This window comes from Lepidochelys olivacea (genome assembly GCF_965140295.1).
Source record: "Lepidochelys olivacea isolate rLepOli2 genome assembly, chromosome: 22".
NCBI classification, from domain to species: domain Eukaryota; kingdom Metazoa; phylum Chordata; order Testudines; family Cheloniidae; genus Lepidochelys; species Lepidochelys olivacea.
The window spans coordinates 7,936,929-7,954,289 of NC_140432.1; the positions used below are offsets into that span (position 1 = coordinate 7,936,929).

Below are 17,361 nucleotides of genomic sequence, written 5' to 3' on the forward strand. Positions count from 1 at the left end.
CCCCCACCCACCAAAAGAGGCTGATGTTAAGGACCATAACTGAAATGCAGCCACTTCTGGGGTGGGGGAAAGCAAACAGATGTCACAGAGCACACTGTGACAGCAGTGGGATGGATGGAAAATGCACTCCAAGGATGGTGGGGTCGATCCCTTTGCAAAAGGACCATGGGATCTGTAATACTGATGATGAGCAGGCAGGAGCTCAGCTTTTAAGGCCTTGCCACAAAAAGCCAAACATAGTAAACTCCATGCGGTTCACACCAGATGAGTATAGGATAGGTGCCACCCTAGTGGCTGGTCCACCAGAGGATAAGAGACTACTACTACTACTAGCGGTTAAAGGAGTTCTTTCACTTGCTCAGGTGGTTCAGGTCCATGCCACAGGTTCATGGTTCAAACCCTGCTGATGACCCAGTACACCTGGAACTCCAACTGGCTAGCTCAGAACAATAAAAGGCTAGAATGCCTCTGGGAGAACTCACACCTGTAGTTTCAAGATAGGGAGGTTCAGCAAACCAGATGCTTAGCTCCCTAAGCCACCTCCCTGCAGCTCAATAAGCTAGAATATATTTTCTTTAAACCAGACCTCTGCCCATCTGGCTGCACAAAGAAACACAAAAATCCAGGCAAAGTGGTGAAGAAAAAAAAACCCCAAAGGTTCCTCTTCCACCAACCCTGAGACTGACACCCAGGCTGCTCATGCTCCGCCTTAGCCCTTCAGTAGCATCCAACCTATTGAGAATGGAGGACACCATTAGTGTGATGTGAGTGTGAGTCAGAAAACTCTGCTGGTTTTAAAAGAGGTATGTTCTTACTCAGCGCACACCTGCTCCCTGAGTAGCTGTCTGAGCAAGACAGAAACGGCCGGAGGAAAGTGGGGCTCTGCCATTCTGTCTCCAGCAGCAGAGCTTTCCTCTGAAATTCTGGCTGTTGGATCTGTATCCGTGAAGGTAAATGGGACCCACAGCTTGGCTTTCAGATCCCAGGCAGCACTTGCAGAGCTGAAAGTTTGATGGTTGGTGGGGGAGTTATCTTCTGACTTGTAAAGCAGACAGAGCTGGAGGAAGGGTGGTCCAATGGTTAGTGCATTAATGGAGGTCTCGGGAGACTCAGGTTCAATTTTACAGTTGGGAAACTGAGGCACAAAGAGGCTGAGGCCCAGTTCTTTAAAGGTATTTAGAATTAAAGATTTCAATGGGAGATAGGCACCTAAATACCTTTGAGGATCTGGGCAAGAACAGCACTGCCCTACCTCACACGGGTGTTGTGAAGATAAATCCCTTCCAGACTGGGAGGTGCTCAGATACTGAGCCAATGGGGGCCATATCAATCCCTAGGAACATGCCCTTGGGGCTGGATTTTAACTTAACTGCCCTGAGTAAGGGCTGGTGCCTAAATAAATGGAGTCTGTTCACAGATATCAGTGCAAGCAGGATTGGATCCCAAGGCATCTAAAATTCTGGAATATCAGTGGCAAGCGATTCTGTTCCCAGGTATAAGGAATGTTGGACAGTTGTCTTGCAAGCAGCCAAACTGGTACAACTATGGAGATTTTGGTCCTCTCCTGTAGCACAGCAGTTCATCCAGGCAATTTTAACAACAGTGCTAACTTTGAATTGCCCTTCTGAATTGCCATGGGCAGGAGGAGGGCAATCACTTGCCATAATAACACTATATCTTCTTAGATAAGGTATTTGAAGTAGAATAAACTAGTCTGAGTGAACTGCTGGCCAATGCAGTGAGGAACCTTTTAAAAATATGCATTGCCTTGGATTTGGGATCCTTACAATCCTGTGACAAATTTGCCCCAATTCAGGCAAGAGGGTTTTTCTCTTGGACCAGTGAGACAGACACAGAAGTGGTTTACAGATGCCTGCACTACACATGTGAGCATCTTTTCTCATGTAATATAGTTGTCTTGCTATACTTGAGTACTGGTTTGTACCAAGCCTGACGATGGAAAGCAGATCTGCCAGATCAGAGTGACAGTTAGTCTTTTACAGAAACATTTCTTTTAGCTGGTTTCCTTGTAAATATCAGCCTGTCCTATTCCAGGCAGAGAACATGCAAACCCCAGCTACTTTGCTGTATAACCGCCAGCAGTCAGCTATCAGCGTGCAATGCCTGTCATGAAACTTGAAACTTGACTGCAAACACTCTCTCTCCGTGGAGAGCTGAAAAGCAACAGACCAAAATGATACTTTATTCGTCCTTTATTTTATAAAGTTTGTCCATCTACATACAGCACATGGAAATGGCATGGCAAATTGGAGGATGCTCCATGTAATTACATTGTAATTGCACAGATATTACATGGTTTATCTGAGTTCTCTGACATAAAGCATTGCCAAGTGCAAGAACGGAAGGTTGGTTTTGCTCCCCTGGACCGGAAATATTGTTCTGTTTTCCCTAAAGCAAAATATGCCCTATTATTCTAGGTAACTATTTAAATGAAGGACAAGAAATAAAGTACAAACATCATTTCACATGGTGTCTCCCACATTACAATCCTTTTGACTGCCGTTCTCCTTTGCAGACAGATGTTTTACAGTTAAATAAATTGCAACACAGAGAAAACATAATCAAACTATCCAATGGGAGTCAGGCGTCTAACCTGCTTTGGCACTTTTAAAAATTGTCTCTATTTGCATCTTTAGGTACCTGAATACCTTTAAAAACCTAGGCCAAAGTCCTCTCATGTTTCCAGTCCCAAGACCACATTATGGTAAGGTAAGAGCTAAACCTGATGCTACGGAGCCTCTCTTGTATACAATAGTGAAGCACTTCACTGGTAGCTACTGCCACCCCAAACTACCTTACATGATAGATATGTAATATTAAATTATTACTAATGAGTCAAGACACCACATGTCACTGCTGCTACTTATTCGCACAGTACCATAAGGAGACAATTTGCAATGCACTTCTGGAGTGAATACCTTCACCTGCTGATCATTTGCAAATACCATTATCCACAGGTCCTTTTATTTCTGGCAGTGCTGTATAGCGAGTAGTTCATTGGCCTATCTGTCAGGAGACCCGAGTTCTAATCCTGCCTCTGCTGTGTGACCTCAGAAAAGTCACCACCACTGTTTCTTTGCCCACCTTTTGTTGGCTTATAGTGCATGTTCTTCAGGGCAAAGACAAGTCTCTCATTATGTGTGCGGACAGCACCTAGCACAATGGGGTCCTCGTCTCAATTGGGCTCCTTAGGCACTATTATAATACAAATAATAATACCAAGGTATAATAAGGAAATTGTCATAGAATAACTAGAAGCAAAGAGACCATGACGGTGCTTCATCCCTATTGGTGGCTGCATTTGAGCACTGGTGATCAGTACAGTGCATGGGGATGAAAGATGTTGTAAGTAGGAGGTAGAAGACCAAAAAGAAAAAGTCCCTTAAAATCAGTAGGGAAACAAAGGATGCTGTGGATCCAGAGAGCAGCCCAATGGGACAGCCCTGCCCAAGGATGACAGGAGTATATGATGTGGAACCAGGTCTGACTTTGTTAGCAGCCTGTGGGGCAAGAAAATCTGCTCCCTTCCCCTAAAGTTATTGCCCCTCCTCCCTTCCTCCCACCTACCCACCCGCTCATCTATCTGAGCAATTGCCTCCTCCCAAGGGATGCTCCCAGTTCTGGAGCAGGTACCTTTAGTTCCCAGATTCTGCTGCGATGTGCATTGAAGGGAATGCAGCCAGTGCTTAAGATTCTGGAGTACATCCAAGACCCTACGGTGCACTGCCTGATCATAGCCAATGATCTGGACCCTCAAGCCCCATCTTTTCCCCTCCCTCCCTCCACACCTTTTATTTCTGCAGGAGTGGTAAGTGGATGGAAAAAAGTTCCGCAGGCCTAAAGAGCAATTCAGGAATAGCTTTCTTCTGAGTAGCTACAGCAATGCCAGTGTTCTTCCCTTAGGCCAGTCAGATGGCTCCCCTTGAATGAGACTGCCCCGCTTATTCACCTGCCCTAGCCTCAGAGTGCACGTAGCAGGCCCTGTGCGTGAAGGTGTTCCTGTTACACTTGCTAGAGGAAGCAGGGTAAACATTGCATTTTACAAGGGATGAAAGATGGTCTTGTAGGCAACAGGCCTGGTGGCCAGACCTCCCTATTTCTATTCACAGCCCTGCCGCAGACTCTCTGCACCACCAAATCACTGTCGCTTTGCTGTGCCTCAGTTTCCCCACCTGGGAAATAGCGATCAGAACACTAAACTCTGGGGTGTTGTGAAGGTCCATTCATTCATACTTTCAAAGCACCCTGAGATCCTGCTAGAGAAGGCAGTGTAGACATGCATAGCACATGTGCGCTCACGGGAGGATTTCCTTCATTTGGAAAGCCCCTGAATTACTTGGCTAGGTCACTAGATTGCTTTTGCCTTTAAAGAGGGGAGAACAGAAGGAAGCGACCCTGCCAGTGAAGAGTTAAGCCACTTGATGCATCTTGGCCCCATGTCCAAATGCTGATGATCAAAGCCCCCTCACATGTTGCACTGGATTAGATACCACATAGAAGCGTTCCACTTCCCCTTTCCTAACCGTAATCTTGCTGAAGAACCTGAGCCCATCTCATCCCTACCCTATAAACCAGGTGAAGGGCTCTCCCAGATAAAAATCTATCATGAAGATGCCACCCCTGCGTGATCCAGTGGAAATAATGAGTCTCAAGGTTACAGGACTCGGGAATATGCATGAGAAATAATGTCATGACAGCGCTCCCACACAGTGTTTGTTACACCGCCCACAAAGAGATGGATTCTTCTTCTGGTGTAAATGAGGAGCAAGTCCACTCAGCACAACACCCACCTCAAACTGGGAAGAGCAGGAGGAGAATCAGGCCACAATCTCTCCCCATTTTAATGTTCTATTGTCTTGCTGCTCGGTCACCTGTGGAAAACCCCAAGGGCAACAAGTCACAGAGTTCATTAGGGAGAAATGAACTCCTCTCTGAGTTCCAATACACGTCCCCAGCTTTCAGCCAGGGCTGCCAAGTGGCTTTTTTACTCTAACCACAGAGGCCAGGTCAGCGTTTGCAGAGCTGCTGCATGTAGAGGGATGCACCTAGGGCAGGGTTTACCAATTTCAATATTATTTTTAAAAAAAAACTGGTTAGCTGTGTCCCACCTTTTATAGAATGGCTGGCAAACTTTGCCCTGCCAAGTACACCCTGCAGGCTAGTTAGGGATTTGGAATTTAACCTGGTTCTACTGTACATTCAAACCATGTATTAAATTATTACTCTGATAACCCACTTAACATGCAACATCTACCTATCTAACTAGGTTCTTATACAGATGCCCATCACCCTGGTATCTGAGTCAACTTCTCATCTCACACACACATGTTGGCAACAAGGCCTGGATCTCATTTTGGAAAGTTTCATACAACTTTGCACCCCTTGGTCAAAGGCAACCCACATTACTTTTAAAATGTCTGGGTGTGCTACACGTCCCATCTAACTTTCCTGAATGAAGGTGGGTTGAACAGGGGAGCAAGATTTTATTCCAGGGGAAGGGAGAGAGGAAGTGAGAGGTGGGAAGAGCTTTACCGGGCTATCAGCCCAGCCCATGCATCTTCATTGTTTTACAAGAGCATCAGGCACCTGGCATATTCAACACTGTTGATGCACTGAAATAAACTAAGACTGCAGCAATTCTCACTGTATACAATTAAGCCGTCAGATAACAGGGTGACTCACAGAAGGCAAAAACATCAGGAAGGAAGACTAGATGGGTCAGGGACTGATACCTTGTTCAGCAGTGACCAAAAGTTGACACTATCGGTGTTCGTTGTCCTATTGGAAAGGAGTTGCTGGTCTCCATCCATTCCTAGTGAGGCAAGCATCCGTATCCCAAAACACTGTCACCTTTGCTGGCAGCCTCGGAGGGAGTCTAAGGTTCATCGGACAGAGCACCATCAGCTTCCAGAGACGGCAGTCCCGAGCCCCACCCCATGATCTTGACATTCATTAAACTACAGAAAGGAAAGTTTCAACTTTTCTTTTAAAAGTTGTGGGGGGGTAGGGGGAGGGTTAAGCCGCCTAATTGACAACACTGACTTTGGCTCACAGGAATAGTACAACCACCAAAACAGAAGCAACGGGAACTACACACAATAGGAAGTAGTCTAATTTTTTAGTGTTCTTTCGGCCGAAGTTTGTACTTGGGGTCAGCTGTTAAAAAAATGCCTGCAGTCCGCAAATGCACAGGAAGAATCAGGTTTAAACTTTAATGGGCTTGTTAATGTACAGAAAAGCCACTCAGCTTAATAGAACCTATGGGAAAAAAGTTCTCTTTCCAAACAGCACCAGACAACCTGAGCAGGGCAGAATTCTGCTCTCACCTTACCTGCATGGAACTCCATCAATCCCAAAACTATTGAATGGGTGCAGAGCAGAATTGGGCAAATGGCAAAGAAGCCTGTCACTGGCTAGTGCCAGGAGATGTTAAAATTTAAACAGACACCTTAGTATGGGTAGAGAGACAAAATAAATCCCCCAGTCCCTCCATACAAATATCCCCAGTAAATTCAGATACTTCTGCTCATCATATCTCCCTGCCTTTATCTTGCAGACAAAGTAACCTTGTTCCTTAAACATGGGAATAATCTTTTGTTTAACATTCTCCTAACCAGAGCTTGCAGAAGTAGGCATAAATGGCTAACAATGTCAAAGGTGACGCCGGGCCAGACTTTTAAATGTTTTTAGGCACCTAAAGATGCAGATTGGGATTTTCAAAAGAGGGCCGAAGTCCCACCGAAATCAGTAGAAATTAGGCGCCAAACCTGCGTCACCACTTCTGAAAATTCCACTAGGTGCTTATCTGCATCTTTCGATGCTTAAATACCTTTAAAACTCTAGCCATTAGGAGCTTTCAATTAAACTTAGACCCTTAAGTGCCTAAATTACTTCTGAAAATGGGACTTAGGTGCTTTTGAGATTTGTACCCAGTGTCACAACATTACAGGGCCATAAACATCACTGGTCTGATTGCCAGAGGTGCTGAGCATCTGCAAATTTCCACTGAAGTTGCCTTTGAATAATCAGGCTGCATATACATGGATGCCTGCACTTACATGTGACGTTGTGCAACCTAAACATGTATTGATTTATGGTAGCTATCTCCAGACAAGCTGATCTGATGCAGAGATAAACTACAAGCTGGTATGCTAACCACTAATCCATTGCTGGCCCCTTGTATTTCTGCTGTCAGCTGTCACTTCATTTCCCACATGCAGTCTGAAAGCACGTCAACTGGCAGGAACAGAGCCCAGACTGGATTTCCTAGAAACTCAATAATTGACCAAGAAATGCAGAACTCTCCGACTGGTTTATTTATTCATTACACTGGTACCCTACAAAAGCCAGAGACGCCAATTTCAGTCAACGGGAGATCTTGCCACTACTCTAGCAATGGAGAGGAGCTATGGGGCTGAGCTTACCCCAGTCTTTGGACCTAGATGGAAAAGTTTTTGCCACAGGCCCTTTCATGATTGAAGACCTACACTCTCCCCCAGCAAAAGCTGAAATGGAAGTTACTTGAGCGTTGGGGGACAGACAGGCAAGTTAAATGAGGTTAGACTGAGAACAGCAGCCCTTATTATGGCAGAGACTGAACTATTAGTGTTAACCACAGAAAGCAGTAGCTCAGCTTATAGCGGGTAACAATAAACACAGAGCAACATGTTACTGAAACACCCTCTCAAGATAACATCAGCTCCCCTCCCAACACACACATTCTCCAGGGAAAGAGAGAGAAGCAACAGCCGCAGCAATGCTCGCTGGTTTAAATGTTTAACAGGTCTGCTGATGGGCCCACATGCTAGGCTCGGGGTTTGGTAGGCACAAGATATTTCCAGGATCTTGTGTGAGGCACTAAGAACTGCCTCAGTAATACAACCGCTCGAATATTTGAATGAGGGAGAGAGGTGGTTTCTCTGTGTAAAAGTCATCAAAGCTTCTTCCCCTTCTCCAAATCTCTCCTTAGTCAGTTGTCCCTCGCTAAGTAGAACAAACCATCTAGAGAAGGGAGAACCACGTGAGAGAAGCATTCGTGTCGGCAATAAAACAGTCTTACAACTGATCCGAGATCAGAGCATGTTGCTTTATCCCCATCTTCCCTAAATGCGTTTCTGGATTCTTGTATACAGGGAGTTACGAGGGAGGGAGGGGAAAGGGAAGAGGTCGCCTGCAGCAAATCCCGTTACAATAAAAGTTGGGGGGGAGGGGGGAAGTGGAGGGGTGGTTACAATTTCAGCCCACACATTTTGCAAAACTCGCAAGGCAAATATTTTACCCCCATCTCCCACCTCCTAAAAGAACAGCTGCAAAAATAAACTGCACCGAGGGGAAAGATTCTCATGAATCCCAGGGGACAAGAATCTTAGAACCTGGTCAAACAGATCCTAAGGGGCCGCAATGCAACAGAGCCGCAGCCAACCCTCCCAATGAACTTCAGCTAGAGACCGACTGCCGCGACAACATGCCCCTGGGATCGCCTTCCCAGGCCCAGTGGTCCCACAGTGCAGGCGAGGCATCTCCCGGCACAGATCCAGCAGTGAAAGGAATCCCAAGCACCAGAGATCCCGAATCAGCGACCAAAGGCTCCAGCAGTGAAATTAACCCCGTGTCCCCCCCCCCCCCCGAAAAAAAAAAAAAAAGCCAAGATCACAGACCTAAGGCTGCAGCCCTGAAAAGTACTAACCAGAGCCAGGATCAGAGCGCACAGACCAGATACAATATATTAACCCACCCCACCCCACCCCACCCCGCCTCCAAGAGCAAGGATCCAGCCGTGAAACTTACCCCCCTCCCTCGCCACAGACACCCCCGCTCCTAGCTCCGGTGGGGGTGGGAGGCAGCCGCCGGCAAGCTTACCCGGGGAAGGGAAGAAATCCACATCCACCTTCTCAGTTTTGATGATGGTCAGGGTGGGTTTCAAGTCCACCGCCGCCTTCATGGTTCGCTCCCGGCTTCCCTCGGATTTATTTGGAAATAGTCACTGTCCAGGGGGTAGGGGGAGGAGAGGTTGGTGCCTGGATTCCCGGGCCCCCCTACTGGGAAGGGTGCTGTGCGCCCCTGCCTGCCTGGCGCAAAGTTGGGCGCTTGGAGAAGAAGGGGGAGCGTCTCTCCTCCCCTCCCTCCTTCCCCGGTCCCACGCTCAGCCTGGCCCTTCTCCTCCTCCTCGGCCCGACGGGGTCGGTATCTCTCCTTTCGCTGCCTTCCGCACTCCCTCGCTCTTATTCTTCTAGGGCGGATCTTCTCACAGCCGCCGCAGCTGAGTCGCCCCCCCCTCCCCGCCCCTCACCCCTAGCCCAGCGGGAAGCGGTTGGGGTGAGGAGCTCCGGGCTGCAGGGAAGGGGAGGGAGATGGGCCGGGCTCAGCTTCGGTGACAGCGGCCGGGGGAGGGACCCGGCTTCCTCCGCCCAGCCGGCCTCCAAAGCCCAGAGAGGCGCGCACGGTTCCGGGCGCCTTGCAGAGGGCAGGGCGCACCAGCCCCTCCACAATGGAGAGGGACCCTGCCCCACCCGGCCGATGGAGGAAAGGGGAGTTCCCTGCCCAACTAGAGGGTCCGGCTGGGGGGGGAAGACCCCATATTCCAGTAAAGTCCCATGCCCCATAGATAGGGTGTGTGGAGAGGGAAAGTCCCCATGCCTGTCCCATTAAGGTGAGTGGGGAGAAGGTCCCATGCCCTATCCACCTATTGCTGGAGGGAAAACAAGTCCCATCTAGGAGCTGGCTGGAGAGAAAGTTCCAGGCGCCTTCTCGTGGGTGGGGTTGGAGGGGAAGGTCCCAGGAAAATGTCCTATCGAATTTAATTGGGCTGCTCCCCACTAAAATGCTACAGAATTTACTCTGAAAACCTAGAAAGAATTGAATAGAGAACGAGCGCCATTCTGTAGAGCAATTAAGCCATCCTATCCCTATCATGCTCCATGAAATCCTATAGGACTTTTCTAGGCGGGATGGATAAAAATAAGCAAATAAGACTACGGCAGGATGATACCACAGTTTGGACTCAGCTATACACAGCGCTGTTTGAGCCAAAGCCCATTGAAGTCAATGAAGAGACTCTCCATTGACTTCAGTGGGCTATGGCTCAGGCCCAGCTAGGAGATAACTGCATAGCTACATGCCTTCATAGAGCTTTCTGTCACCTAGAGCATCTGTTCACAGCTAAAAACTGAACAAAAAGACATGTATTCATTAAAAAACCAGCACTAGGAATCTTCGACTAGGACTCAATGAGAAAACACAACTTGTCATGGCAAGCTACCCCATGGAGACACTTGATTATCCAAGATGTCGAATTCTTGTCGAATCCAAGACATCTGCTTTCCTCCTGGTACTGTTCACTCCCTCACCTGAACTGTCAAGAGTTGCTGTGCACAGTTATGCAGCCTGATGCATGCCACACCAGAAGTGGCTGCATTCATTGGGTATCTGTGTGGCATGTATGCTCAAGGAAGTGCATGCATGCTGATGGGATTGTGTGTGTGCGGGGGAGGGGGAAATGTATGTGCATTCTGGGGTTTGTTTGTGTGTGCATGGGGAGGGGAGAGAAAGGCAGGAAGAGAGAGAGAAAGTGCGTGTGCACACACGCATGTGTGGGCATGAATGCCTGGAATGGTTGGAAGTTATTTAGTACAGCTCTAGTTTGCACAACTAGTTTGTAAAGGGGCTTGAAAGGTGCTATAAAGATGTGAGATCAATATCATACCACTGTGTCGTGAACTTAACTGAAGAGAAGAATCTTGGTTTTCACATAAAATACAGTATGTTTTATAGGTAGCAAAAACTTCAGACCACAAACGGCAGAGCAAGAAAGGAGCTTATGACTCAGAGATGTCAATTTACCGGTATAAGTGTAAAAAAGACCAAAACAAATGTCCTTAGCAACCTGCCGTTGTGGTTCTCACTCTCAAAAGCTAACAGTCTCTGTTATATGCTGAGAGAGACTGGATCCTTTTACTCAGAGATGGGCTGAATTCTCCATTCCAGATCTGAACACCACAGAAACAGGAGGCAGTTTGGATCCAAATTGCATGGCTAGCTCTATTATATAGGAAGGGGTGAACCAAAATCCCGATTCCTAACAGGTATAAGAATCTGAATAGACTCGCCTCATCGCCAAAGCTTACCTATGTCTAGATGCAGATACAAACGTTGTCGCTCAGGGCTATTTCTAGTTGTCCCTAGTGGTAGTTTTACCATTGACCTAGAGCACATTTCTAGAGGAAAGAGCCATGTGGCTTAGGAGGCAGTGGGGTTGAATAACAAGGAGTCAGGAGCCATGGGGCTTGATTCTCACTAATCCCCAAATCTTCCATCTATTTAGGTGCCTAAAGAAGCAGACAGGCACAGAGTGCTGAAACAAGTTAGGCTCCTGACTCCCACTGACATTCAATTAAACTTAAAGGGTAGAACCACAAAAAGATTTAGGCACCACTCAAAACCTCCACTCAGCTGTGGCCCAAACCCATAGGTGCCTAAATTCCCATTGCTCTGAAGCGTCTGCTGGTAAAGTCCTGTAGGCACCCAAGCTTCTGCCTGTGGGCACGGGCAAAACTGCCTGTGTTCGGACACTACTGAGCTATTTGGCATCCTACTTCACACCGAAGCCTTGGCAGGATTCTCATACTAGGCATGCCGAGGGGGCCGATACCACGGCACACCGACCACACCCGAACTATGGCTTAGCATCGCCATGCCCAAGTCCCTTTGCAGATCCAGCGTTAGGCACGTAATCCACTTCAGTGCTTTTCAAAAAAATCTTACCAAGCGCCCGTCTTTAGGCACCTAAATCCCCTTTACCCTACTCTAGCCGTGGAACTCTAGCAAAATGAGAACCAGGCTCCTGGATTCTATTCCCAGCTCAGCCACTGATCCACTGCATGAGCTCAGAAAAGGTCAGTCACTGCCTCAGTTTCCCCACAGGGATACTAATTCCTACCCACTTTTCAAAAGTGCTTTGAGACCTGCCCATGAAAAGCTGTGCATAAGTGATAAGCATTCTTCTTCGGTATCTAATGCAGCAATAAAACTGGAAATCTGAATCTGAAAAAGCATGATCAATAGCAGTACACGGTTCTTATTTCACCCTGTTCCTCTGTTAATGAGATGCTGTGCTGAGGGCTTGTATTTCCCTTTTGCTCTCTTCACAGATTTTTATTTTAGTTTTGCTCTTCTCCTGGTATGACTGGGAAACAGGGAGAGAGACAAAAGTGGAGATGAGTAACAAAGAAAGGACGAGGTTAGAGCAGAACCTTTCCAGTTCAAAATCAAAAGCTGATGCAAAAGAAACAGCTGCCCTTCTGTCGGACTTGTTCCAGCGCAGACTTGGGAAGGGAAACATGATGCAATTTACACAGGCCGATAATCTTTCCCTTCCTATGTTTCCCAGGAATGCTGTAACCTCAAGGACTATGCATGTGTGAGCATATATACATGCATGCTGTAATTTGCTATGGGGAATGGCACGCTGTGGGAGGGGAAGACCGATTACATAGCTGGCTGCAGATTTTTGGCTGTAATGATGAAGCCATCAAAATGCACCTGTGGTCCCCACAGTATTAAAATGACCCAACCATTCAGAGGCGTTCGATAATCCAGGCTCTTCACATTGAGCCCCAGCCTCCTGCAGCAAACCACAATCCTCAGAATGAAACAAGATGACACATGCTACAAGATGAGACATGCTCAGAGTCTTGCCCCAGTGGTTGGCTGATGGGGATGGGCTGTCAACATCATCCATGAGAAGGTACCTAGGAGGGAGCGTGGAAGGGTCAGCCAGTGGGATATGCAGAGTGCTGTAATGACAGGCAGGAGAATTAAAAAACTCTGCCAGAGGGGCCAAAGCCCTCATCTCCCGTAGTCAAGCCCTAGTCCCATGGGGCAATAATCCTACTTCAAGTGATAAAATTCCATGGACTGGCTGGGATCCCGAGCACCTGAAGCGAGCATCTTCCCTTCTGGTCAAATGCAATAAAGAGGTTTTTCTTAGGAAGTATATGTCGGTATACGCACAGATTCTTGGACTCCCCACTACGTTCTGGCCCAGCCAAACAAACGAGATGAGGTCCCAACATGATTGTAGTAGCTTCTTGCTCCTCCAACCTTCTGTTTCACTTCACTGCTCCAGGGATGAAAAAGGAGGCACTAAAATCCAACCACAAATTCTGGAAAACCAGAGGCTGGAGACGGTATTGGTAGGAGAACCCACAAGATCAGGAGAGAAGGGAACATCTGGGAGGCTGCAGCTAGAGAATTCCTAGTAGTCCAGCGTCTCTCTTTCAGACCAGCAACAACAGCCTCATTGCTGCCTTAATTTGGACTCATTTCAGAGCTTGAGACATGAAAGCCCTGACTCTGAACTCCAGCTGAGACACTCAAGGGCTGTGTGTGTTTGGGAAGGCATGGAAAAAGTCCACTGAGTAGTTTCTTCAGCTGGGATGTGACCATTTGCATTCAAGTCCTCCCATTTGCATTCAAGTTAGCCTCAGCGCTTGCCAGAGCAATTCCTGTTTGCAAACATTAGAAAAATCTTTCCTCTTGAACATTCAAGATTCCCCCTTTCTTTCCATGCTCTCTCATTACTGAATGTTCATCACCATTAAGCTTCTCTCCTACAGAGGAGGACATGATCTCGCAGCTGAGATGTTGAGAACGGCCCTCTTCTCACTGATAAGTTTAAAAGATTCTGCTGTTGTTCAGAGATAACCATTTGCCCTCCTTCTACAGTGGAACCCAGTTGCTTCTCAGTCCTTTGGAACAAAGAAAGGGCAGACAATAAAGTCCCCTTGTTCCCAGTGAGGCCTTTGTTTCGTTTTGTTTGTTTTACATAATAACAACAGTAAAGGAATTTAGTGTTAGTGAAAGGTGTCACAGATTGGGGCCTCATTCGTGACTTGGGGTTAACAATACTGCTCTTCCCAGCATGTCTTTCTGGTTCTGGCCCTTTCAATTTGGCAGAGCCAAACTGCAGTCTGAAAATAGCCATTCTGAGAACTTCCAGATTTTATGCAGCTGTAATGTCCCACTCATCTCCCCTCCTCCAAAATTTCCCTCTCTTATTGCCGAGGAGAGAGGACATTCTCAAACTGATGTCCTACTGACTGCATAAAGGAATCACTTCCACTCCCTCCCCTCAACCACTGAGATGCAGTCAAGTCTGGGGTGAAACGCAGCAGCTGTTTTAACAGCACACAACACCACCATGCAGCAGTTAAGGACAGGAAATTAAGAATACCCTAGCCAATTAAAACCACGGGGGGATATTTATAGCAGAACATAATTAGCCAAATTGAAGCTCGGCCCAAAATTGCAATGAGATTTTCTTAATGGCTGCAAGTGGCCAGGGCCTCGGTTTGATGACCTGTCAAGTAAACGATATCCAGAGGGCATCAGACAAAAATCAGGAGCAAAGGGAACAAATGGCACGTGATTCCAAGGGGAAACAGAGACGTGAAAGGATTTATTGCAAGAGGGTCACTGAGGGAAAGCACAGCGGTCACCTCCCCAAGAAAGGAAAAAAGCAAGGGAGGAGGCTGCTGGGTGTGGAGCTGGTGAAAGGCGATGAGAGGGAAAAGTAAGTGGCTGCTGGGCATGTTCCTCAGGGAGATACCTTTCCTGGAATTTAAAATGATATGAGAAATTCTTTCACGCACCGTAATAGCTGGGAAGCATTAGAGATGGTTGGTCTATGCTGGTAAATGGGGCTGGATTGGCAGCCTGGTGACCCAAGTCTTTTCTTTACAGACAGGAAGCAGCAGGGTAAGTCTAACCCATTAGTCAGCATGTGCTGTGTGTTCCTCCTGATCCCCAGGGAACCACAGTCTGTGACAGGGCCCACAGCTTGAACTGTAGAGACTTATGTTTTGAGGTCCCTAGTTTAGTCCCCAATATCAGCTAACATGGCACATAAATGGGGACTTCTCCAGCACTCAAACTGCTCTGGCCCATGACTCCCAGGACCTACTATTGCTGTGTGTTACAGGTCCGTGACTCGCAGAGGATGTAAGCAACTTGCATCTTATCTTAAAAGCCTGGAAAGACTCATATACTTGAGCTCCGGAGGTCCCCAATGAACCAAGATCTGGATGATAGTTATCACCCAAGCTTTCCCTAATTGCCCCTCAGTGCAGATCTAAGAGCATAAGAATGGCCATACTGGGTCAGAGCAAAGGTCCATCTAGCCCAGTATCCTGTCTTCCGACAGTAGCCAATGCCAGGTGCCCCAGAGGGAATGAACAGAGCAGGGCAGCATCAAGTGATCCATCCCCTGTCGCCCATTCCCAGCTTATGGGAAACAGAGACTAGGGACACCTTCCCTGCCCATCCTGGCTAACAGCCATTGATGGATCTATCCTCCATGAATTTATCTAGTTCTTTTTTAAACTTTGTTATAGTCTTGGCCTTCACAACATCCTCTGGCAAGGAATTCCACAGACTGACTGTGTGTTGTGTGGAGAAATACTTCCTTTTGTTTGTTTTAAACCTGCTGCCTATTGATTTCATTTGGTGACCCCTAGTTCTTGTGTTATGAGAAGGAGTAAATAACACTTCCTTATTTACTTTCTCCACACCAGTCATGATTTTATAGCCCTCTATCATATCCCCCCTTAGTGTCTCTCTTCCAAGCTGAAAAGTCCCAATCTTATTAATCTCTCCTCATATGGCAGCCGTTCCATACCCCTAATCACTTCTGTTGCCCTTTTCTGAATTCCAATATATCTTTTTTGAGATGAGGTGACCACATCTGAGCGCAATATTAAAGATGTGGGCATACCATGGATTTATATATGATAAATATGATAAATTTTCTGTCTTATTATCTATCCCTTTCTTGATAATTCCCAACATTCTGTTTGCTTTTTTAACTGCCGCTGCACATTGAGTGGATGTTTTCAGAGACCTATCCAAAATGACTCCAAGATTGGGGTGGGGGGGGGTGTGAGAAAACCTGGATTTGTGCTGGAAATGGCCCAACTTGATTATCATACACATTGTAAGGAGAGTGATCACTTTAGATAAGCTATTACCAGCAGGAGAGTGGGGTGGGAGGAGGTATTTTTTCATGCTTTGTGTGTATATAAAAAGATCTTCTACACTTTCCACAGTATGCATCCGATGAAGTGAGCTGTAGCTCACGAAAGCTTATGCTCAAATAAATTGGTTAGTCTCTAAGGTGCCACAAGTCCTCCTTTTCTTTTTTCTTGAGTGGCAACAGCTAATTTAGACCTCATCATTTTATATACATAGTTGGGATTACGTTTTCCCATATGCATTACTTTGCATTTATCAACATTGAATTTAATCGGCCATTTTGTTGCCCAGTCACCCATCTGGGGGAACTGTCTCTGACAAACAGCCTCCACTATTCATCCACTCACTAGCTTCTCAGCCGAGATGCCTCACAAAGGTGCCGTCCTGGTATGGGCTGTGAAACGCCTCCAGCTATGCACCGGCCACCACTTCAGTTCACACAGATCTTCACACAGCCATTAGGGGGCAACAACTTTGGTCCCCTGGAGTGGACTGAAACGGAATCTTTGGAAGGTGACTCTTGGCTTTGGTTTCACCTTGAGTAGCCAGTCGGTGTCCTGGCAAGGTAACCCTCCTCTGCTGAAGTTCATTAGTGGGGCACATTGGCACTCATTCATTATCCTGCTTGGAGAGCTATGCAGGTGGAAATCTTTATAACCACCCTGTGTGTATAAAAACCTCCTCACTGCATTTTCCACTTTTATGCATCCGATGAAGTGAGCTGTAGCTCACGAAAGCTTATGCTCAAATAAATTGGTTAGTCTCTAAGGTGCCACAAGTCCTCCTTTTCTTTTTGTGAATACAGACTAACACTCAGGTCTACTCAGTCCAATATGCAGCATCCCTGCTAGTCCAGCCCTGGGCTTCTTCGGAGCCAAGAGCATCAAACGTTTGTGAAGTAGGTCAACAAGCTCAGTAGCTTTGTAATATGAACAAACAGGGGCCAGGCTGAGACCCAGAGAACTTATTTGTGCTTGCAACTTTGATTTTGGCATTCCATAGGTCTCGGGCAGTGAACAAATAGTGAACATGTTCATGCTGTATTGCTAGAAACGAGTCTAGACTGAAACACCAGGTTTGACCCCACTTGGACTTCAGGGAAATTCTGATTCTTATTCTGGGTTCATCTCTATACATTGCCCAGCCTCTCCCTTCACCCCAGATTGTGGATTTAATCTGCTCTGTTATCCGCTCCCACTGGGAAATTGGGATTTTTGTTCCCAAATGTGCAGTGGAATCACATGCTACTACTACTCTGACAAACCAGGGAAAAATGTTCCACACAGCAAACAGCTATTTGGAATACATATTTCT

At 46.9% G+C, this 17,361-nt stretch overlaps 1 protein-coding gene across 4 annotated transcripts in view; it reads right to left on the reverse strand.

The window, feature by feature from the left end:
- Positions 1 to 17,361, reverse strand: part of ETS1 (ETS proto-oncogene 1, transcription factor) — a 122,233-nt gene that overhangs the window by 63,936 nt on the left and 40,936 nt on the right. The window contains exon 1 of one of the 4 annotated variants that reach the window (XM_084611987.1): positions 8,881 to 9,274. The exons of the other annotated variants lie outside the window; for them this stretch is intronic. Within the exon in view, the coding sequence (XP_084468113.1) occupies positions 8,881 to 8,962 (82 nt within the window). The 5' untranslated portion in view covers positions 8,963 to 9,274. Of the gene's footprint in view, positions 1 to 8,880; positions 9,275 to 17,361 lie in introns of those variants that run through there. 4 annotated transcript variants of the gene reach the window in all.